At 35.3% G+C, this 24,616-nt stretch overlaps 3 protein-coding genes across 3 annotated transcripts; all 3 read left to right on the top strand.

Moving 5' to 3' along the window:
- The first annotated feature begins 13,803 nt into the window (after positions 1-13,803).
- Positions 13,804-14,964, top strand: LOC108967824. Its single transcript, XM_018931448.1, has 2 exons — positions 13,804-13,920; positions 13,983-14,964. The coding sequence occupies exons 1-2, from the start codon at positions 13,867-13,869 to the stop codon at positions 14,796-14,798; spliced, it is 870 nt and encodes a 289-aa protein (XP_018786993.1). The 5' UTR covers positions 13,804-13,866; the 3' UTR covers positions 14,799-14,964.
- A 3,045-nt stretch (positions 14,965-18,009) lies between these two features.
- Positions 18,010-19,064, top strand: LOC108967835. The gene is made up of 2 exons (XM_018931462.1): positions 18,010-18,117; positions 18,180-19,064. Exons 1-2 carry the CDS (start codon positions 18,064-18,066, stop codon positions 18,993-18,995), a joined length of 870 nt encoding a protein of 289 aa, XP_018787007.1. The 5' UTR covers positions 18,010-18,063; the 3' UTR covers positions 18,996-19,064.
- Positions 19,065-21,637: 2,573 nt separating this feature from the next.
- LOC108967838 lies at positions 21,638-22,669 on the top strand. The gene is made up of 2 exons (XM_018931465.1): positions 21,638-21,741; positions 21,805-22,669. The coding sequence occupies exons 1-2, from the start codon at positions 21,691-21,693 to the stop codon at positions 22,516-22,518; spliced, it is 765 nt and encodes a 254-aa protein (XP_018787010.1). The 5' UTR covers positions 21,638-21,690; the 3' UTR covers positions 22,519-22,669.
- The last annotated feature ends 1,947 nt before the right edge of the window (positions 22,670-24,616 follow it).

Genomic DNA, 24,616 nt, shown 5'->3' with positions numbered 1-24,616 from the left:
AAAAATATTCGTGAAACCTTATTAGCTGTAAAATGTATTAAAATTAAGTCGCAAAAAAAGACATATATGTATTCTTACTTTTCTTATAACAAGCATCGTCAGCGAACATTAGTTTTTATAAATTAACTAAGTTTAGTAAACGCTAATTTAATTAATTAAGTAAGCTTCGAAAGTAAAGTAATACAACTTAGTAATTTACTAAGTAGTTAGTTTATTTAGATATATTTATTATGCAGAACGGTATATAATAAACTAAAATTAATATATAATTATATAAGATCGCTACATAATCAATTATAATTACTTAATAATTATATAAGCTGTTAGTAGTAGTAGATATTAGAGTATTTTGCACATGCGTCAGGAATTTGTGCCGATTCGCATTGATTATACAACAAACTTAATATATATAACCAATAACTGTAAGGCTTTTTAAAACTGCGCGCCTATCGAATATATAAGAAAACCTATTAACATTAAGTGTATGGAGCTTACAAAAAGCTGCTTCTAAGCTTACTTCATTTTTGCTGCGAATAAAATATGAATTACTAAAACTCTAAAGCTATTTTTGATTGGTTAAAAGGGACGGAATTACATACCAGCTGATCAAATTTGAAACGGAATGGTCCACTTCAGGCGAGTAATTGCTATTTGAAAATCTTCATGGTTGGGCAATCGGGTTCACCTTCTCTTGGCGTTATAAATTCACTGCCATTCAGTAGGTTGGAGAACTGTTCCATTCATAATTATAATATGCTCTGAGCATCAGTCACTAGATTACCTCTGGATATTTTATGAGAGTATGCTCCGCTCTTGAAGCCTTCTGTTAGTCGTCGCATTTTTTCGTAGAATTTTCGAGCATTACCCTTGTCTGTCAGCTTGTCAAGCTCTTCGTACTCACGCATTTCGTCCTCTCTCTTCTTTTGTCCGCAAATACGTCAGAAGGCATCTTTAGTCACATCGCCTTCCTCTTCCGTCATCAACGGAATGTTGAAGAACTTCGCTTTGATGGATTGGATTGTTGCTAGACGTTCATACACCGAGGTGAATGTCAGGACTAGGCGTCGGAGACTCTCTCCCACCATGAACCCCACATCGAGTTGTGCTCCTTTATATGGCCACTTTAGTAAAAGCTACAAGGACCCACTCATATCAGTCCTTGTCTCGTCCACCAAACTTCTTGAACGGCGGTAATGTCAGCCTTTACTTTAACGAGGACATCGGGCAGCTGGACAGCGACCAGATATTCCAGATTCATGCCTTTAAATCGTAACCCTTAGAACATTTGCAGTGATCACCACCAAAAGGGAGGTCCCTCATCCGAGGCTCTTTTGATATTATCAATTATCGTTTCTGTTTGCTTGTGAAACGAAGAGTTTCTCTGGCCACTTTTATCTTAAAAAATTGAATCTGCTAAAAAATCGATAAAAAAACTCCAACATTTCAGTAACACAAAGCATTCAGGTCGTGAAGTCAGCGAAAGCTTGACTAATGTGAGTCGTCCATTCACATCTGTTCATGATTATAACTTTTTTAACAACCAAATTAAAGAAATTGAGCTTGGAAATCATCTTGCTGGCATCAGAGAGATAGCAGATAATCTCAGGATCGCTTATAGATCGACTCAACCCAGCGAAGCGTGTCAATATTGGACTCGTACCAAAAGATCTACATAAATTTTTCAAAACAAATCTGTAATCTTCATCACAACAAGCCTTTAATTTTTCTCTTATAATTAAATACCCAACTTTGTACTCTGAAGTGAAGTGAAAAATCTCTGCAAATAACATAAGAACTCGTATACAACCCTTAGTAAACCTTGTCTTCTTAAAGTTTATTAACGCCTCAATCCACTAATCGCTTAGCCTAAAGTTTTTTAAATCACCTTTCCATATTCATTATTGAACTTTAACTCCCGAAATCTATTCACCATTTATCACACATTTATGCCCACTGTGCTCACTTTACATTTTCAAGAAATATCAAACTTTTTATGCAAAGATTTATTATGATTTTTGTAACTTTCAATCTACAAGCATTATTGAAACAGAAGCCTTCATTTTACGAGCTTTTAAAAGCCTTGTTACTGCTCTTTGAAATTGAATGCCACTCACACAAGCGTTGTGATAAGCGCCACTGCAAATTTCCGCTAAATTACCGGCGCTAAATTATTACTTCGATAACGTTTTTCAGGCGGCACGAAGCATCAGGTGGTTGGTTGTTGCGCCACTGAATCAACTTAAGTGTGGAAATGAAAAATATGTTTAGATAAAAATAACAGCACAAACGACTTATCTTTTTCTTCGATGCTTCCTACTTTTTCCCCTTAATGTTAACAATGTAACAGGTCATAAATATAAATAGGAACACATCAGGAAGACATGAAGGCTGTTTCCTGTGGCATCAACCCGATATGACAGCGCAGAAAGATGTAAACTTCAGCAATTGTGTGTTAGGACATTTTATTTAAGAACGTGTTGACTCAGCTCTAGAGACATAATATATGTATGTCTCCGTGTATATAAGTTTTAAAAAGGTGTGTGGTGTGTGTGGTAAAATTTCTACAAGTTGTAAAGTGTAGCGCGAAATGTCCATTTACTGTTTATTCGCCATTATCAATTCTCTTGGCGTCGTAGGTAAGTGCCATAACGAAAAAGCAAAGCTATAACATTCAGCTTATAATTTGATAGCAAGCATAACTTTGAATATATGTAATAATTTAGAATTTTAAAAGCTTATTTTTCAGAATTTTGTTATGTCTATTAATTGGAATATTTCTATTAAATCTCGCCTAAAATCTTAGAAAAGCAGCTGGGAATTTTCTATGCGGCTATTAATCGAAAGTGAGAGCGAAGCAATTACTTATCCACATGCAAATGGATTAGTAATGTACGCTGTAGGAAAATTTATGATTTCATTTAAAGCTAAGGCAAATCGAAATTGAACTTTTAGTTCTTAAGCTCTATGAACAAATTTGATTAAATAAAAATGTAAAGGTTGTTTCAAGTTGGATCAAACTGAATACAGCGTGTTCAATTTTTTTTAAATCGGTTCAGTAGATTGGGAGTTTACCCCGGACGAAATGTGAGACATAATATTATATACGTATACAATATAAGTAGATATTAATAAATACCGCGACCTTGGGTCTATTGTGCCCTCTCCTAACTTACAACGTCTCAACAAGCACCAAAAAATTCATAAATTTTAATATACTGCTAGCTGCTATTGAGGCGATGTAACTCGTTTTTGGTAACATGGAACCAAGGGTCTTTATCCAGCGCCTTCAGACTGCTGTGTAGTTCATTAGATGTTTCAGACTTGACTTGGTCACAAAACAGGCAATTCGCACAAGAATTCCATATTGAATAAGCGCTTCTTGAGCGAAAAGTAGCCTGAGTTTTTGTTTTGGGAGGCTGTTTACATATTTAAAGCTTTTAAGGTGGTAACATCCTATTAGCAACTTCGCATGGCGTATGGCTAGGAGTTGGTATCAATGTTTCCCCTACCCACTGCTTTATTCCTGAGCTTCTTTATGATGGGAAGTCTAACCGCAATGAAAGGTTGCGGTCCTGCCATGTTGGTGGATGCTGCGGGCCGGGCAAACTCATAAGCTAGTTCATTTCCGGCTATACCTTTGTGACCTGACACCCAAATAAGGTGCACCTGACTTATGGCAAAGATCTGCTTGTAATATGCTATAAAAGAAAACCAAAATTTCTAAAAATAAGGCAATTTAAACAATTTTGAATTTTATTTATTCAACAGTAAAAAAAACTTATTTAATCGTACAAAATTTATTTTCAAACCAATAATTTCTACTGTATACATATCTGCAGTAGCTTTCACTTAAATACTGAGTATAATTTTCAGCATATTGTCACTTCAATTCAGTAAGTTGCATTTTTCCAGCAGGATCATATTATAACACGACTGAGCTATTTGCAAATGAGTCTCGTGTAGATTTATACGAGTGTAGGGAATGTATTCAACACGTGATTGGCATACGTACAATTATATTTGAACATGTGTAAGCGTAAGAGAATACAGCGGGCTACAGTTTGCAGTGCTAGTGAAACCGCTAATTAGTTGGAACATGAACCAAGTGGGAATGTACATGCTAATTTAATTTATATTCATAAATAGGGACCTATTTAGTCAGTAGCATGTCTGCATATATAAAATAACAAATGATTCATTTCAACTACAGGCGCAAACCATAAGCAAAATCCATAAACCATGCCACGAATTTAGTAACAGCCAGAAGGAAACGTCAAAGACGATATAAAGTATGTACAAAAATAAACGATCACATCTCAGTTTTTGAATTGATTATTGTCTAAAGTAGTATTGCATTCTCCGAAGAAATTGTTTAGTGAAGATTACTATGGTATATATCAGTCATATAAACTGAATGATCGGGTCAAGCCTTTACATGGAAGAAATGTTCTCTTGACAAGATATTTTCACAAAAATTGGGTTATTGTCTAAAGCGATATCCAAAGATATTGTTTAGATTAGATTATTATAGAAAATAGGCGCCACGTAAACTGAACGATCGGAATGAAGTTCTTAAAAGTAATACTTTGTAGTGATTGGATATTATAGCTTACTGCAACCGAAGCTAATTTCTTGTTGTACCTAGATTGTAAACCCTTTTATGCTGGTTTGAAGTTTAATTTCTATATGTCAATGCTAGACTTGTTCAAAAAGACTTGAATTAGAGCATGAGGTCACAAAAAAGATGCTTGACAAGGCATCTGAGGACCATATATTCATCAAGCGCATCGATACTGAAGACGAGATGGGGACCGTTTCCGCAACAGTTGGCTGTAGGTAACCGAAATTGGCCCAATTATTTATCTGAACAGGGACTGTCAAACCGTTAGCATTCCTCCAAATTACTTCAGGAATATTTTCTGCTCTACAACAACAACACGAAACGGGAATTTATGAGTATGATAACGAAAGTATCTACGAATATATTGAAATGTCCTATAAAAAAGAGCCGAAGCGAAAAAACACCGTCAAAGTTGGTATAAAATCATGGCAATGTTTATCTTTTTCTTTCATTAACATTCATTTCATGGTTCTCGATGTTCAAAGGCCAAAACGATCAATAATACTACGTGGCCGGTTTGCTTCTACGGTAATCATCCGATTTTGTGAGCAGAAAATTCGTAGACTTTTCACTAAGCAATGCATCGTCTATCTTCTTGGTGATAACTTTTTGGCCAAACACGAAATAAGAATCATCGTTCAACTATCGTATTCACCAAATGTGGCTCGCTGTGATTTTTTCTGTAATCGATAGTGAAAAATCCGCTTCGAGGAAGGCGAGGCAAGAGTTTATTGAAGAAATGAAGAGTCATACGCACTGAAGGTCATCCCAATCGAGGCTACTAACAAGTGTATGGAAAGTGGGATTAAGCGTTGGCATGCTGAAACTGGCTCAAAAAGAGCTTATATTGAAGGTGATATAATAAAGATATTAAAGAGTTTTATTAAAATATGCGAAAATTTTTGAAGTCAGTCCGGTTTAAAATTGATCATATGACATTAGTGGAATACATGAATGATATATTATTGATATATAATTACTGCCATTTTATCAAAAGATTTTTCAATTTGGAAAGCGAGTTGTCGCAGTTGATTACACAACAATTTCGAAATTCATCAAGAGCATATTTTTTATATATTTATAAATTAATTTATTTCCCTAAATCTATCTTTTTCTCAAGAATTTTTCCATGCCACAACTACACCCTCACAAACAGTACAATTGCTAAATTCGCATTTCACAATTCAATTGATTCGGGCATTGAACTTGAACCACGATGTCACCATCTCTTCGGTTGCCGGTTGCCGGTTGCAAGACAATAACACATTTCGGCACGAACTTCTATATACCATATGTATGTATTTAAATGCGTACATACACATAGCTCCCATATAAATTAGCTAAGTCATCCACGCTTAAGAATCGTTCTGCTCCGTTTGCTTAGCTCAATTGACAACGCGAATTTTCTTAGCTCAATTGAAGCTTACTACTTAATACACTGCAGTTGGAGCTTGTACATAAGCAATGAACTTGATATTGTGCCTTGAAAATTTGCTACAAATCTTTATACGCACACGAATATAAATACCTACACACATACCTACACTTGCTCCGCATACATCCAGAAGCCCGTGCATATGCACTTTTATGCGAATGCCTGATTCTAAGCTCAATGTGCAAATGTATTTGTCGCAATAAAATACCACCTTCAATTAATTTAACGAGGTCATATGTGGGTCAGCAAACTCAGCTGCTCTAAATTGTGCTTAGTAGCACAAATATATGTGTTATTCATACATAAATTCATATATATGGATGTAAATATGAAAAATTTTGTGACTTACTGTAGCAAATATAAAGTAAAAAAATAAAATTTTTTTTTTTTTTCAAAATATTTTAATTTTTGTACTTCATTATTAGTTTTAATGGTAAATTAAGTATTTCGAACCATAATATTTGCTAAAAAACTAAAACAGAAAAAAATATTTCTTTTCTCTTTCCCTCTTAAATATAACATTATATTAGAAGCAGTATTTAATTATCCCTGTGGCAGTAAAATATGATAGACATTATTTTGCACGGCACTTGCGGTGGCAACATTGTTGAAAGTACGCACATTGCTGGCCTGATCCACCGATGCAACCGCTGTTGCGCTCACCGAGGTATGTATAACAATGTCCTGCGGTCGTGCCTCAACTGTCTGAATAAATAAAAAATAAATGAGATAAAATAATAAGTAATAACTATTAAATAATTTAATAGCAAGGCCTTTCATACCAAGCAAACCCATAAAAGTAGAAAAACACCGCAGAATTTCATCATCTCAACCACACAAATTTGTGTGTACGTCTGTGCAATTGCGCTAAGCTCACTCTCTAAGTACTAACGCAATGACAACTACTTCTGAGCAGCATGCGGTGTCAAATACAACTAATCTTATGAGCGCTTAACTTTAACGGTTATATACGCGTTTAAGTGCATAGTTTTGAACCAAGGGCTGCTACTCGCCGCTGAGCTTGAAAATGTATGAATGTGTGTGGGTATTTGAGAGCACGTAGTCAACAAAATTTGTTCGCGGAATAACAACAAATCGCAGCTTTCACTGGAATATTATGACGGATTTATTAATTAGTGATAGCTGATTGATTTTTCCCTGCCATAATTGCTGTTTATTGATAGTAAGTATGTATACCATATACAACATACGCTGATTACGGGGATACTGATTTCTTATCAAGTGGTTAATTTAATGCCTGATCATACCGCGTTGTTGTCCAAACACACAATTGCTTCGTAAGAACCCCAGTACTCACTTAAAAAAAAAAAATATTTCTACTGGAAAAACTATTTTTTATTAACCAAGATACAACGGATGCCACAAAGAGCAAAGAAACCACTATTATGTCCTATTATTATCTTTAATTTACTAATTTAAAATCTGCAACCATCACTATATAAAAAAAAGTTATTAAAGTCAAAAAAAAAAGAAAAAATATATGTGGTCTACGGAAAGGGGGCTTAGGTGTCAAAAAATCAATTTTTACTTTTTAGTTGATTCGGATGGAAGATGAGATGCTTTTTTTTAACAGCTGTTTCCCAGAAAACTAGTTTTCGCACGTTAGCTCCCCTTTCGTAGACCAGGTCACATATATACATAGAAATTTTATTCTATACAATATACAATATTGGAACTCTAATTTGAGAATACTAAAAGAAATCCCAAAAAAAGTTTTGTGAGCGATTTCATTAAGCGTAACCGTATATCAGCATACACAATATCTGTTTTCGATTCGTCAAGCATTACTCTCCAACGAATCGAACAAACTATACCAGTTGCTCAAACGAAAAATAATATTCTGACCTCTTTTTTCATTGAAAACACAGGTATTGGAGCCACATCTCCTACTGTTTGTGTTTATCGTGATCTTTGTTCATCTAGCTCTTATATTTCACGATCTGACAACGATTATACATATTGAGATTTATGCGATTTGCGAAAAGTCTAGAGTCTAGCGAGTAATATTTATTATTATAATCTAATTTTCATTACTCTGGCAATACTGTTTTAATATCCCCCATTCAAATCTGTCTATTATTCGTCGGTGACTTCCTGTCTATTCGTTCGTAAAAATTATTAAATTCAAACTTGGTATGCGCGTTCCTTGGGAAAAAAATGAAAAGTCCATAGATGGGCGTAATCAGAGCACTGCCACGTCCACAAAAGTGAAGCACTAAGGTACAAGTATCTTATTTGGCACAGGGGATCGCAGTTGAATGGGACACCTGAGTATAAAAAATTCTTAAAAAATCAGGATTAAACTTTGCACGAAAAGAGTATTTGGGGTGTAGCAGCTTCTGATCACAAATTTTTCAAATCCAACCAAAGCGATTCAACCCCAAGGTACCGAATATGTGTACCCCAGTATCTATAGTGAACTTTACCGAAAATATTGGTCAATGAGAGCGATATGCAATTGGAATTCAGAGAGAATTCTTTTATCACAATAGTAAAAGTGTATCAAAAATTGGATGATTCGGGTAATTTCTTCCCCGAGCCCCCATATACGTTATATAAAGATTTTCCAACTTCCGGTTGACTTTATACCAAATATTTCGGCCAATATATGAGTTATTATTATTATCAAATTGAGATAGTGTCTTATATCTTATAAGAGTGCATAAAAACGGGTGAAAACTCCCATATAACTAGCAACCCTTGCTTTAATCCTCGCAAAATGCTAGGTTATGAAATGTTATACCCAAACTTAGCTCTTTCCTACATGTTCACCTAACTATGCTACCGGAGCTTCTGGAGAATCACTATTGAAGTGTGTAGTTTTGCATTCTCCTGTTGGAAAACGATAACTCTCCTATTGGTCACAGCTGACCGTTTCTGTGCGATCGTTTTCTTAGGGCTATATCTAATTGAACGTTTCTAAATTATATTTTTGTGCAAATTTGAACTCCTGGAAAATCAAAATAATGTTTACAATATGGAGGAACTTAATGATTTCCATAACTGTTCCGGTACTTAGGGCAGACCCATAATCATATTCACATTTAAGCAGCCTGGCTTGCAACTCAATCGTGAAAAACTATGTCCATCTTTAAGGGGGTGGTAAGGTTTTCGTATGGATTGAGTAATTTTGTTCGAACCTCTTGTATATTATTGAGCACATTTTTGACAATATAAGGTAATTTTTTTTTCATCACTATAAGTATCGCATATAAGTTTTAGACGCATTGTTCTCAAAAGTACTTTTCAAAGTCCGGATTCACTGTCATTTCAAAACTACTTGACCGATTTTTTCAAACTTTGTACATATTTTTGATATATGAAATACTTCCCCCATCGTTTTTATTTTTTTAAGGGTGTTTTCCACCCACATTATGGCGGAATTTTTCAGTGGAAACTAACAGTTTCCACATTAAATGGCGGCCAAAAATTTTTAAGTAAAAATGGGCGGAAGATTTGATTATAATTTAAATAAATTTCTGGGTTTTTTATTTTCGGATAATTTCCAGCCGAGTTATGGTGAAAACCGCAAAGTTCTATTTTTTTTCTAGACGTTCTAGGAGAAAGTTCTATTTTTTTCTACACGTCCTGGGAGAAACTCTGTTACCGTCTTATGCTTCAATATTTCTGCACGATAAAATTACAATAGATTGTGAAGCCCAGTAATGTACAAAAGGTTTGGAAAATAACTCAATCCATATTTAAGAAATAAATTGGGAAAAAAGTATTTTTTTTTTTACCTTAAAACCCCATTTTTTTTAAACCTAAAAATAAAGTTATTTTCTTAAGCAGAAATAGTTGAACATATGTTAAGTGAGTAACTGTTCTTAACACAATTTTTATAAGACTAGTTTATAAAGTAAACATTTATTCATAAATATAATACATTTTGAATTATTTAAACTATTGGTTCACAAGTCTCAGTTGCAGTAATTAAGTCACTAAATGCCATAATTCCGTATGATTTCCGTTCACATTTCATCATCTCGACAGCAGAATATGAAAGATATTATTCTGCACAACGCTCGATGTGGCAACGTTGCTAAAAGTACGCACTCCATCACTATAGTACACCGACGCCGTCGCGGAGGCGCTCGCATGTGTTTTAATAGTGATTTCTAGAGGACGCGACTCGGCTAACTGTAAATTAAGAAATCATTCTAAATCATCATATTAAAGAAAACAAAACTACTGTATACAAACCTGCAACAGCAGGCAGAGGTAGATGCTGAACACTACTAAGGACAGATTAATAAATTTTGTCATTTTTGTGCGTGTGTCGACTAGTGGGTGCGATATCCAGCAGTGTTGATTAGCAAATGTTTAATGAAAATAATAACATTAGCTTTTTATAATAGTAAACATAATATCTGAGTCATACTTGCGGCTTCTGGCCACACACCTGTGCTTGCAGCACGTGCATTTCACAGACAAGCGGCAAATAAATCCACCAATTAACTGCCGAGAATACTTTGAATGCAATTACAAGCTGCAATTAAAATCTTTTGAAATTTTGCATGCCAGCTCACAGCTTTCAAAGCTGCAACAGTGGGGTATTTTCTGCTATTAAATCTCCCCAACTACTGTACCGTTGCTTGCGCACTCATTTTCACCTTACATAAAATGTAATTCTCGCTTATCGCGCCATTTATAGCGAATTCCCAATCATAATCGCATCAGCTATTGCCCTCACAGACACCTGCTTGTGTGATGCACATCTTTATTGCTCACTATCAGCGAAGCTAGTTTCTGTGAATTTTGAGTTTGAAATGATAAAGGTAAACTTTTTCCACACACATATTCAACGTTATTATAATTGCTTAGTTCTGTTGAAACAAAAAGTTCATTAAGAGCAAATTGCATGTGTATAAAAAGCTACATCTCTGGAATATTTGCATCAGTTCACCACGATAGCTCACACGCGACCACAGCTCTAAAAATCCAAAAATAAAAGCAACTCATCATGAATAAATCCTTGACTTGCGTGTTTCTTCTCTGCCTCTGCCTGTCACTGAAGGTATTTTTTGGAGCTAAATAAATTTTTTCACATAACCGCATTCTTATAATTTTATAAATCTTTACAGTTGACAGCGGCGCGTCCCGAGGGCGTGGTGATAAGCAATTCGGTAAGCGCCGTGTCCACGGCCAACGTGAAAAATGATCCGAATCTGCGTTCATTCACAAACTTTGCCAATGCCAATTCGGTGCAAAAAGACTTGTATCACATACTTTGCAACTGCGGACCACAAGAGGAGAACTCAAGCAGTGCGGGACAAGACTGAACACTGTCGTACTTAAACCAAATACCATGCGTAATATTAAACTATTTTTAAGCAACTGTTAGCGAATTCAAAATAAATATATATTAGAGATAATTAAATATGATTAGTCTTTTGACATTTTTGGGGGATTTATATTAAATTTAATCAAATATTATTTGATGCATTCAGGAAGTAAGAGTGGTAAGGGGTCACTAGTATCTTTTTTCAAAAAAAATTTTTTTGTTTTTGCATTTTCTGTTCCCTTATACCCTTAGAATTAAAATAGAAACCCACTTTACCATTCCAAGGTTTCGAAAAGGGCCCAAAAATAATAATACCGCTCTACGTTCGGAGCGCTCGGAGTACACACCTTAAACTTTAAACGCGTTTTTCTTAAAACACACTTTTTTAAACTGGACTACCGATTTGGTAAATTTTTTTTTAGATGTTCACCAAAAGAATGGCGTTCGTCCCTACTAGATTTATAATTTTTTGTTAATTATTGACAATGTTATGACAAAATTTATGTAAAAAAAAACATGAGGAAAACTTATTAAAAAAAACCTTTAATTACTTTTTTATTTTTTAACATTTTTTTCATAATTCTACTAGGAAGGATAATCATTCACGTACTTTTTATAAATTAATTGGGCTTTTGTATTTCAGATGATCCAAACATGAAAAATCATTTCTGCCAATGAAAAAACGCATCTGATTCATCAGTCATTTCTCCGACAGATGTCATCAAAAAATTCTGAAAAAAATGTGTCTATACACGTATACCTCATGATATAGAAAAAAGTTCTATGTGGAATAAAAATGCCTATGAACAAAAAAAAAAAAATGTCAAAAAACAGGCCAAATTACTCTACTGGCCTCCTAAGAAATTTTGAAAGTTTTGCGCTTTTTCGTAGTGCTCAGCATAGAAAATTCGGTAACTAGAAACTAGAATTTACTGAGCGTACTACTCAACCCCTTCTATCAATGATAAAGCTAAGTTTTGAAATCATCCACCACAACAAATCAAAATAAAGCTTTCAAAATATATTGAAAATTAAAAAAAGGTTTGTATGTAAGATAGGACTATATTATAATTGAGTTCGGCGACCTGTTAGTGCAACGGTAAATGAAACTTGCGATTAACTTCAATTTCGAAACTATATACTGCCTACGGGCCAGAACAGGTAAATTAGTTTTTCCAAACTTCTAAACGTTAATTTAAAACAAAATCTTATAGATTATATAAACTTTATATATTTTATATTTTCGGATGTCTCTTACTATTCATACCATTAGTACTTTCAGAGCTGGAGTGTTTTCATCCATTCGGATGACACGACCTTTACTGAACTATGTCTCGTACAGCTCATCGTTCCATCGAATGCATTATTCGATGTGGCCAAAGCGCAAAGGACCATAAATCTTTCGCAGAACCTTTCTCTCGAAAGCTCTTAAGGCCGACTCATCAGATGTTGGCATCGTACATGCCTCTGCACCACATAGCAGGACGAGAATACTCGTAATGAGTGACTCATAGAGTTTGGTTTTTGTTCGTCGCAATTGCCTAGTAGCAAGTGTTGGCGAAAGATATTCTGCGTTGGATTTCGAGGCTGACGTTGTTATTATCTACTACTCCAAAGTTATGACTGTCCACAGAGAGGTGGGTGCCCAGTCACGAGTGCGACGACTATTTCTTTAATGGCAGGAGATATTTCCTTTTGCCCTCGGTCACTGCCACACCCATTTGCTTCGCTGAGCTTCTAAACGTTACAAAAATCTTATATATTATATATTCTTGGAAATTGTCACATTTTCGAAGCACAAAATTATATGTAAATATTGGTAATAAAGTTCTCTTACTGTTTATATTATTTTCATTTTAACTAAATGCATATGATTTTAAAAAATCCCTTGGAAATATTGTACTTCTGATGTTAATGCTTGCAGCTCATAAAAAAATTAAGATATTAAAAAAACGTACTACTTTTTTTGTTTCCAAAACTAAGAATTCCCCAAGAGGGCAGGCGTTTAAGTTGAAAGTATGTTAAATTATGGTTAATTGAGCCATTTATGTGTTCTTTGTATCTTTAGCAGCATAGTAGGAACATCTAATGATAAAAATATGGGGATCTCCCTCATAAATGCTAAATGGGTCTGTGCTCGAACTACGAAAGAAAAATATCCACAACAAACATTATTAATAGAAAACAAGTTTTAAATCGATTCAAGTACGCCTACATATGCATAATTCCTGCTACTGATAATGTCCGAACGTGTAAGTATCGAGAAAAGCTAAATCGCAGCAAAACCTGTTTTTATCAAAGCGCGCATTGCCACCGCAAATTAAATGGAAATGGTAATGAAATGTTACAAAAATAAAATATTTACGATTAATAATGATGAATGTACTTATGATGCTATATAAAATTGCACATTGTTGTCTGTCCGCTCAGTTGTTGAAAATATATTCGCAACGTAAGAAGCAACTGAGTTCAGCAGAGATTTTATGTATAGTGGAATAGTATACAATGGTGGAATTCTGGGGCATCTTCGTGGTATTTTCTGCTTGCGCTGCAATCCAGGTACGTTAGCTCCTACAAAATTATGCCACAAAGTATTGCAATGTTTTTGCTGCGCTTTACAGCTGACTGAGTCGCGATTTCAGCACGCTTACCGTCCAATCAGTCTCCGCGACTCCTACGAATTATCGGACATATCAAATAGTATAAGCGACTCCTCAAAAGATGATTCAAGCTCATTTATACAAACAAATATATATGAAGACACTTCGGTTACTTCTACACGTGCAACGCAAGAGACACACGCAAATACAGTACCACACGTGGAACATTCAACAGTAAACGAATCAACCGAATCAAATGTGGAGAGCACAACCCCTAGTGCAACTACACGGAAGATACGTTTGAGCTTAGTTGAAAGGCGTGAAGCATTAACTGAACTTACCGGAAATCTCATAGCTCCGTATCGAAAAAATTACGTGGGTAAAACACGTGATATCTTGAAGAAACTTATCCTTGAACTCGAAGCGTCAAGGACGAAGAGTGACGATCTTAAAGAGAGACTAATTGAATTAAAAGATACTCTAAAAGAACTGGAGGCTTTTGACATAGAATCCGATAACTTAGAAGAAGCCTCCGATATTGTCCATGAACTAATTGACGAACTTGATTATCCTGAGGATGAGCCGCCACAATTGGTCGCCGCGCTCAGAAAAGTTGGTTGGTTGGACATGCGCTACGAGTTGCACGATGAAACACTTGAAATTACCGATAAATTTGGCAAAGCATTCAATAAATTTTTGGCTACGCTAACGCCGTGGGAGCGACTAACGGAGGCCGGTTTAGTCGATCTGAACAGACGTTTCAATGAGGTCTCAACTGATGACAAATGGGATTTGTTCACTGAATTTTGGACATATGTAACAGAGAGCTATAACTAACGTAATCCAAACTTTTATAAACAGATCTCTCTTATTTTATATAGAATGGTAATATTTGATGTCTTAACACGGTAGATATATAGAAATTTTTTAAATAAAAAAAATTTATATAAAGTCGTAAAATCAAGTTTTAGATACATAAAATTCATTAAGACCAAAACTGTTATACTTACGTACGAGTACGTAATTTTTATCTCTAAAATATAACAATTTTCTTACATAAACGTCAAAACCTTGTTCGTTACAAATTTTATTTTTCTAATGAAGTCCAGTGAACATTTTTTTAGCATATTGGCAAAAAGAGGTAAAAGATAATTGTTTCCATTTCCCTAACAAACCTTATGCCGAATATGTCGATCAGTGTGTGAATAAAACACAGTGTAGAATCGACCACTTTGCTTTGCTTACTAAACGTCACCAAGAACTACGTCTAAAATTTGCTAAAGCACACCAAAATTGGACTCCAGAACAATGAGCGAATGTATTTTGGACAGATGAAAGCATGACTAATATATATTGATTTACTTTCAAACAGAAAACATTACATTTGAAAGAAGTCACCAAAGACTATAACCAGCCGCGGTGTCATCCCAACACTTGAATTTGTGGGCGGTAAAGTCCTTTTTTTGGCTTTTATAAAAGTGGTGTATGTAAGTGGTGTATGTACATATATAGACATATTAAGGCAAGCGTGTTTTTCTTCGTTGAAGAAATTGAGTCTGAGCAGTAGCAAAATCATTCTTATGCAAGACAACGATCCCAAATACAAAGCCTGTGGTTTGTTTAAAAAAAAGGGTACCCAATTATGATAGTATACCGGAAACAAAGGCGGAATTATTTGCTAAATTGTAGAAGTGTGGAACTCCACCACTTAAAAAGAATGTGAAGATTTAGTAAATAGCGTTCCACAGAGCATTGAAGCGATGATTATGGGCAAAGGAGTCTATACTAAACATTAAAGCCGTAAATATTAAACTGTATCAAAACTGAACAAGTGCCTTACAAAATAATTTATATTTTATTATTATAAAAACTGAATAAATTGTATTACTCTTATTATAAGCGAATTACTAAAATAGCTTCTTCAAAATGTTTTACGTAAAATCACTGGTATAATGAACGCTACTATTAATCTATAATCTGTTTACTGGAAAGTTGCATGAACTTAGGTGTATCTTATACACACATATATAAAAATGAATCGCTTTTTTTTTATGCCCGCGCATTACGCCTGAACCACAGCACCGAAGGAAGTGAAAATTTGCACGAGTATTCCTTTAGTCATGGAGAAGGCCACCCTCGATTCCCAATTTATGTCTATATTTACTATATAACTCAAGAACGGCTGAACCGATTTGCCTGAAAATTGGTGATGAGGTTGCTTGGAACCTCTGGACGGGCATATGCTAATTTCTATCCTATTATGTTAAAAATCACAATTCATAAATAAAAAATTATATTTCAAAGCATAAGCGTGTGTTCAATATTCATGTAAGAATATTATTTGAACATATTTTTCTTCAAAAAATGCAAAATAGAATCACACAGCTCCTGGCAGAGTTTACATACACACATTATAATGAAAGTTGTAACTGAGTAAAAAAAAGTTGAATCATAATTTGAGATGAGTGCGTAATACCTGACATATATTCCTGAAGTATTGCACCGAACAATGCAATATTTAATAGGACCGATCAAGTATATGTCTTCTTACGTGTAGTGTCTGGGTTTTATCCGTCGATTTTGCAATTACATTTGATGAATGTTGGACAAAACATTACCATACAGGACGTGAGATATAGGGCGTGAGACGCGCCGACATCTGCTCTACTCCTGCACTGTTATTCACTATAACAAGAAGCATATACAAGTATGTATATATGCGTGTAACGCTCGCATCGTATATGCAGATGCAGAGTCTGTGAAAATGTTACATCATACATATTTACGATGTCAATAAAAAATGTATATTGCGAATTTAACTATTTCATTATATTATTATCACTATGACTGATACCCTAGACAACAAAGAGCGAGGGGAGCCGCGTGTTTAGAGTAGTGTTCAATAAACCGGCCCATATCTTTCCTGGCGATACTTTCAAGGCTTTCGGAAAACCGCTTGCTGTGCGTCTTAACAACATAATTAAAGAGATATCGGTGCATCAGTTTAGCTTTCGAAAAAAAAAAAAACACTACACTATAAACTAATTGCATAGAATAAACCGATTAATTGAAAATACCTTTGAAAAAATTTTGGTCTGCCGTCTTCCTCGACGTTTCTAAAGTCTTTGATAAATTTTGCCATGGCGGGATCCTAAACAAAATTAAGATGATTTTACCGAAATAATATTACAATGTCCATACCTTTCGGACCGTTTTTTCGATTTAAGCATGTAGATATGTACTCTGATTGAAAGAAAATAAATGCTGGTTTTCCCCAGGGTAGTGTGTTAGGAGCCATCCTATACCTCCTCTTTAGCTGACAATGAAATAAAAAACAATGTGTTACATACTGTCCACGATCTTCTAATGACAGACTGTCAGTTGAAAATGCCCTCTATATACGTTGTTTCATAACAGTTCGAGTCGAAACTGAACTTTAAAGACGAACCAGCCTTGAACATGACGAAGACTGTCCTATCGGCTAGAAAGGGAATGACCATAATTTTCTGGGTTTGTACGTTGGTTTACTAGAGAATTTGTTTGGCTTATTTGCAATAAGCCGAATTATAACGAAGACGGTCCCCTATCTTCGCCGACGCCACGGTCAAGTGGGTGAATTAGGCCACGAAGAAGATTTTGCTTCGAGCGACTACTTTTTGCTTCCAAACTTGAAGAAATCTAAAACTAAGGCGAAATTTTAGTCGTATATTTGTATGTCAATGCTGTTAATTGGACCACATGCATAGTTTGAATCTTTAGAACATTTTATCATATGGATATCCTCACACCCTCATAAGCAGTAAAATCGATGTATGTACATACTATATACAGGTACGGATACAGTTAATAACAGAACGTACGAGTATCGAGAAAAGCTAAATCGCAGCAAAACCTGTTTTTATCAAAGCGCGCATTGCCACCGCAAATTAAATGCAAATGGTATTGAAATTTTACAAAAATTAAATATTTACGATTAATAATGATGAATGCAATTATGATGATATATAAAATTGCATATTGTTGTCTGTCCGCTCAGTTGTTGAAAATATATTCGCAACGTAAGAAGCAACTGAGTTCAGCAGAGATTTTATGTATAGTAACAATGGTGGAATTCTGGGGCATCTTCGTGGTATTTTCTGCTTGCGCTGCAATCCAGGTACGTTAGCACCTACAAAATTATGCCACAAAGTAATGCAATGTTTTTGCTGCGTTTGACAGCTGACTGAGTCGCGAATTCAGCACGCTTACCGTCCAACCAGTCTCAGCGACTCTTACGAATTATCGGACATATCAAATAGTATAAGCGACTCCTCAAAAGATGATTCAAGCTCTTTTCTACATGCAAATACATATGAAGACCCTTCGGTTACTTCTACGCGTGCAACGCAAGAGAAGCCAGCGAATTCAGTACCGCACGTGGAACATTCAACATTAAAAGAATCAACCGAATCAAATGTGGAGAGCACAACCCCTAGTGCAACTACACGGAAGATACGTTTGAGCTTAAGTGAAAGGCGTGAAGCATTACATGTATTAACCTACAATCTTTTGTTGGAATATTCGAAAGATTACGTTAGTAAAACACGGGACGTCATGGAAAAACTTATTCATGAACTGGAATCGTTAACCGAAAAGACTGACGATGTTAAAGATAGGCTAACTGAACTAAAAGCTGCTCTAAAAGAATTGGAGGGTTTCGGTATAGAACCTGATGACTTAGAAGAAGCCTCCGAAATTGTCACTAAACTGAATAACGAGCTTGATGAACCTGTAAATGAGCCGCCACAAGTGGTCGCCGCGCTCGAAAAGGTTGGCTGGATGAATATGCGTTACGAGCTGGGCGATGAAATGTTTGCAATTACCGATAAATTTGCCATAGCATTCAATCAGTTTGTGGCTACGCTAACGCCGTGGGAGCGATTGACGGAAGCCGGATTGGTCGATCTTAACAAACGGTTTAACGACGCCTCAACTGTTGACCGATGGGATTTGTTCCCTGAGTTTTGGGAATATTTAACAGAGAGCTATAACTAACGTAATAGGAACTTGTGTTAACGGATCTCTCTTATTTTGTATATTATGTTATTATTTCATGACTTGTAGAAATTTTATTAAAGTCTTAAAATCAAGTTTTAAATATATAAAATTCATTAAATTATTTTTATTTTTCTACTATGCTTTGCTTATCATTTTTATCTCTTTAATTAAAAACTTATATATTCCTTCTTAAAAAATTGTTTTAGATGTAATATTGTATAAAAAAGAACAAAAACTAAATCAAATTCTCTTATTTTCCTTTGATTTTTTTTTTCGACATTACCCGATTTCGGCTTCACACGGAAATAACTTTTTATGTTACTCATTACCAAGTTAATACTTTGTTGTATACGAGGTGTGTTCAAAAAGTATCGCGAATTTTGTTGTTTTTCAAAAACTACTTATTTATTCATGAATATCTATTTTGTCTCCTGCAAAATAATCCCCATGAGATATTATACACTTGTGCCAACAGTTTTTCTAATCTTCGAAGTACTTCAAAAAACCATTTTTTTATCTTCTTCAGCTCCTCCTTCGATGCCGTCTTTATCTCGTCAAGAGAAGCGTAACGTCGTCCTTTCATGGGCCTCTTCAGTTTAGGGAACAAGAAAAAGTCACAGGGGGCCAGATCTGGGAAATACGGTGGCTGCGGCATCTTTAGTCTGTTGTTTATGGCCAAAAAGTCGCGCACAAGCAACGATGTGTGGGCAGGGGTGTTATCGTGGTGCAAAAGCCAATTTTTGTCACATCTTCTCGGCTTTCTGAGAACATTTTGAACCCCCGATAAACGTTGCTTCGGTCCAAGGTAGCTTCTCAATATGCCACAGTCAACATTCGGAATGCATCCGTGCACTTAATTTCGTTTTTCACACAAAATTTGATACAGGTTCTTTGATCCATTTTTTTGAATAGGTAAAAATCGAAGACGATCCAAAACGCGTGCAAGCAAAGCAGCTGTCAGCAATGAAATGAACATTCAAAATGGCCGAGCTTGTCGGCATAAGTGAGAGACATGAGTWCCAACATAACGCCACAAAAAATTCGAAATTCGAATATACGTAACCCGCGAAAATTCAAAATTCACAATACTTTTTGAACACACCTCGTAGTCCCTTTTTTCAAGAAAGCTTGATATCTGTGAGGTAAGCTCTAAACCAGTGTCTGGCATCTACTCCGTGTCTCCATCTTTTATCGTTTTGTTGGTGTATCTTGGGTTTAAGATTTGTCCTTTCGAGCGATGAATAAACGGTATACGTTGCACCCGAACTTAGCCCTACTTTCACCTTTTTTTCCTAAAAATATATGAATTGTTTCATTAAAATTATTTAGCAAAAGATGATCATATTATTTTCTGAATTTTTTATGGAAATTCAGCCATTAAGAGCTGGTTTTCGCAGGGAGGGCCCAAAAAGGTCTCCTTATGGTGCTCAGTTTAACACACGAAGGATTCATCCATAATTAAGTTTCAGACGTTAATAAATGAGTATAGGTTATAATCAATCGAAGGATTTGAAAAAAAAGGAATTTTGGCAAAATTGTAAATAAAACAGTATGATTTTAGGATCAATTTTTATCACAAATTTCCTGGAAAATTTTAATTGTAATCGAAAAACAAATCTTTCGATTAATCTCGAAGTCATCCGTGATTGTTGAAGATTTTGTTGTGCACAATTTCTTTTTGAAGAAATCTCAATCTGAACTGAGTTTCGAACCGAATATCCTCACACCCTCATAAGCAATAAATTCACCTGGTTATACCCTGAACAGGGTACATACATATATTAAGTTTGTCACGAAGTTTGTAACACCCAGAAGGAAGACGTAATATATATACATATAAAGTAGGTATATATAAATGATCAGTATGTCGAGCGGAGTCGATTTAGCTATCTATGTCCGTCCGTCCGTCTGTCTGTATGTATACGAACTATTCTCTCAGTTTTTAAGATATCGTTTTGAAATTTTGCAAACGTAATTTCCTCTTCTCTCGCAATCAAGATCTTCTATGAAAAACTTTCAAATGATAACATATATTCACGAAATTTAGAATAGATAATTTTTTAAGGCAACAATGTAATCTCCGAAGAAATTGTTCAGATCGGTTAACTATAGCATATAGCTGCCATACAAACTGAACGATCGGAATCAAGTTCTTGTATGGAAAACCTTCACATTTCACAATGTATTTTCACAAAGATTGACATAGGTTATTTTCTAAAGCAACAATGTAATCTCCGATGAAATTGTTCGTAAAGCATTACTAAGCTTCCATACAAAGCGAACACATAGTCACTAACAGAAATGCACCTGTGAAGGGTATTTAGCTTCGGTGCAACCGCAGTTAACGCTTTTTCTTGTTTTTAACTAGCCGCAGCTATGCTCGTACCACCCAAGATTTCATAGGAAACGAATTTAAAATCGATCTATATATAGGTACTGATACAGATATTAACAGAACGTGCGAGAATATAGAACAGATAAATCTAAGCAAAATCATTGCCACCGCTAATTAAATGGAAATGATATAAGATCTTAGAAAAACTAAATATTTACGATTAATAAGGATGAWTGTACGTACTTATGACGCTATATAAAGTTGCGATTTGATTGTCTGACTATTCAGTTGTTGAAAACACATTCGAACCTAAAGAAGCACCTAAGGCCAGCAAAGATTATAAGTAGAGGAAAAATTATGAATTTCTGGGGCATCCTAGTGATATTTTCTGCCTGCGCAGCTTTTCAGGTACGTTGGGTACTACAAAATTATACCACACAAAAACCTAATGTAATGTTTAATATCCAATAGCTGGCAGAGTCGCGAATTCAGCACGATTACCGTCCTAACAGAATAATTGACTCTTCAAAAGATGGTTCAAGTTCATTTGTGCGAGGAGATGTTTTGGAGGACACTATGGTTTCTTATTCAGACGAGACGAAAGTGTATACTTTACAGCACATGGAACATTCAACAGAAACCGAATCAACACGGAAGATACGTTTGAGCTTAAGTGAAAGGCGTGAAGCATTATATCTATTTGCCGATAATCTGTATATTGAGTATTTGAAAGATTTCGTTGGTAAAACACGTGAAGTCTTGTATAATCTTATCCTTGAACTCGAAGCATTAACCAAGAGGAGTGACGATGTTAAAGGGAAACTAACTGAACTAAAAGCCACTCTAACAGAACTTGATGGCTTTGACATAGAATCCGATAACTTAGRCGAAGCCTCCGATATTGTCACTGAACTGAATAACGAGTTTGATGAACCTGTAAATGAGCCACCAGAAGTGGTCGCCGCACTCAGAAAAGTAAATTGGATGGACATGCGTTACGARCTGGGCGATGAAATGTTTGCAATTACCAATAAATTTGTCATAGCATTCAATAAATTTGTGGCTACACTCACGCCGTGGGAGCGACTGAGGGAGGCCGACTTAGTCGATCTGAACAAACGGTTTAACGACGACACAACTGTTGACCAATGGGATTTGTTCAGTGAGTTTTGGACATATTTCTAGTAATTTACAACTAAAGCTAAGATGATACGAACTTATATACCAAGACCTCTCTTATACTATACTTAATAACATTATATGCTGATTAACCTCTACATACCATACAATTTTATATATATATCACTTTAATAAAATCTTTGAACTTTAACTTTGCAACAAATGAATTTTTCTATGAAAATTACTTACATCTAATTAATTTTTAATTGCCCACTTAGAAGGAAACGTGAGCGCCACGAATGAATAGCATATGATTAATGAATGTTACTGCATTGCATCTGCTTACTTTATCCACTATCATATGCTTCATATGTAAATATCTCAGTTTGTAATAAAATTGTCTCATTTCACGGTATGCTGATTGCTAGCAATTTTTGGAACTTTTTTACGTAGACGTTGTTGAGATAGATGTGTCAGGTTTTCCAGAATCAGTTTTTGAACCCTACGGCATCTCCTTGAAGCAAACAAGATGAGTTTCAAACACCATTACTTCAACTATTTCGATGTTATCATGCTGTGGGCAAAAAATAGTAAGACTTTTCAATTTAAATTTCGCGCGAAAATTTATTCACCGATATATGTTTTTTCTAGGTTGGTATGACTGTCATTTACATCTGTGCCAATTGTCACATCGAAATAATAATTGGTGTTTGGTATACGTTTTTCTTTCTGAAGTATACAAGGTGGAATCGGAAACTATTTTTGATTTGATTACTACGATTAACAGTCAGAGGTATTACTGGCATCATTGTTATATCAGAAGGATCAGTGAATACCATTTTGAAAGATCATTTGAGACTAAGCAAAGTAAAAACACGATTGGCCCCAAAATCATTAAATTTTTGCGATAAACAGCGTCGCTTTAACTTCAGGGAAACACTGTTTTCCGAGTCTTGACTCTATGCTTAACAGGTTCCCTCTCCGCATACAAAGAATAATTTTTAACGGTACACGTCCAACACTTATTTTTAAATTATATTGCTGTAGGCGTTTTTAGAGGTTATCGATGAATTTTTGAACTATCCCACACATCTTGACAGTGATATAACGGCAACAAAAAATTTGTATCAGCTATGATACTCGAACGTGTCACTGCGAAGTTGAATTGCATGCGCTCAATGTATCATCAGTGATACATTTAGTAAACTTATTTCAAATTAACCAAATATTTGTTCATATATGATACATGGACGCTGTACACATAGCACAAGAAAATAATTATGTATCACATGTGATACATTGGACAGGGAACCTGTTAAGACCTGAAAACAGATGATACAACGATGAATAGCGTGTCAAAGTTGCACCGATGCCAAAAAACCACGTCAATACGTGGTCACAAATCAAAGCTATGTTGACAGTTTACATCGATTATCGACTTCCTTCCGACCGGCCAAACTTTCAACAAGGAATACTATGTTATTGTTGTGTGTCGGTTGCCGCCGGTATTATGGGCGGGCAACTCTTGGTTCTTACAATTATGCGCCGTCGCATACTGAATTGATTCCTCGAGAGGTTTTCGCAAAAGTTTTAACTAACATCGTGCCAAAACCATCGTATTTGCCTGATTTTGCTCCGCGTGACTTCTGGCTATTCAGCAGACTGAAACGACCGCTCCTGGAAAACCGTTTTGAGTTAATTGAAGGCATTAAATGTGAATTGCTTCGCTCCATGAAGGATATTGCGGAAATTGACTTCAACGAGCGTTTGGAGGTTTGAAAAAACTTTTGCAAAAGTGTATTTGGGCCAAGGAAATGAACTTTGAGATGCACGACATAAGTTTTGAAGAAAAATTTAAGAATTTTCAAATCAGAAACAAATTCTTACTATTACTTTCTACATATAAGACAAGTGTTCAATGACTTCACGGCCTTCACTGACTGCTTTGTGCTACTCAAAAACTTGTGTTTGTTAAGGAAAGGCATATGATGTCTTCTAAAAAGCTTAAAATGTTCCAACCCCTTCGAGACAGGTCAAGTGTCCTGTAGAGATGAATCAATCAAAAAAGAGTGATATGGAAAACTTGAGCTACTTACATACAATGCTGTTCAACGTTGTAGCAAACCATTCATCACGAAACCGAAAAAAAGTTAATACGATTGTT

Source organism: Bactrocera latifrons, unplaced genomic scaffold (genome assembly GCF_001853355.1).
Source record: "Bactrocera latifrons isolate USDA-ARS-PBARC rearing strain unplaced genomic scaffold, ASM185335v1 scaffold_2, whole genome shotgun sequence".
Classification (NCBI taxonomy): Eukaryota; Metazoa; Arthropoda; class Insecta; order Diptera; family Tephritidae; genus Bactrocera; species Bactrocera latifrons.
This window is presented reverse-complemented; position numbering and strand designations above follow the sequence as displayed.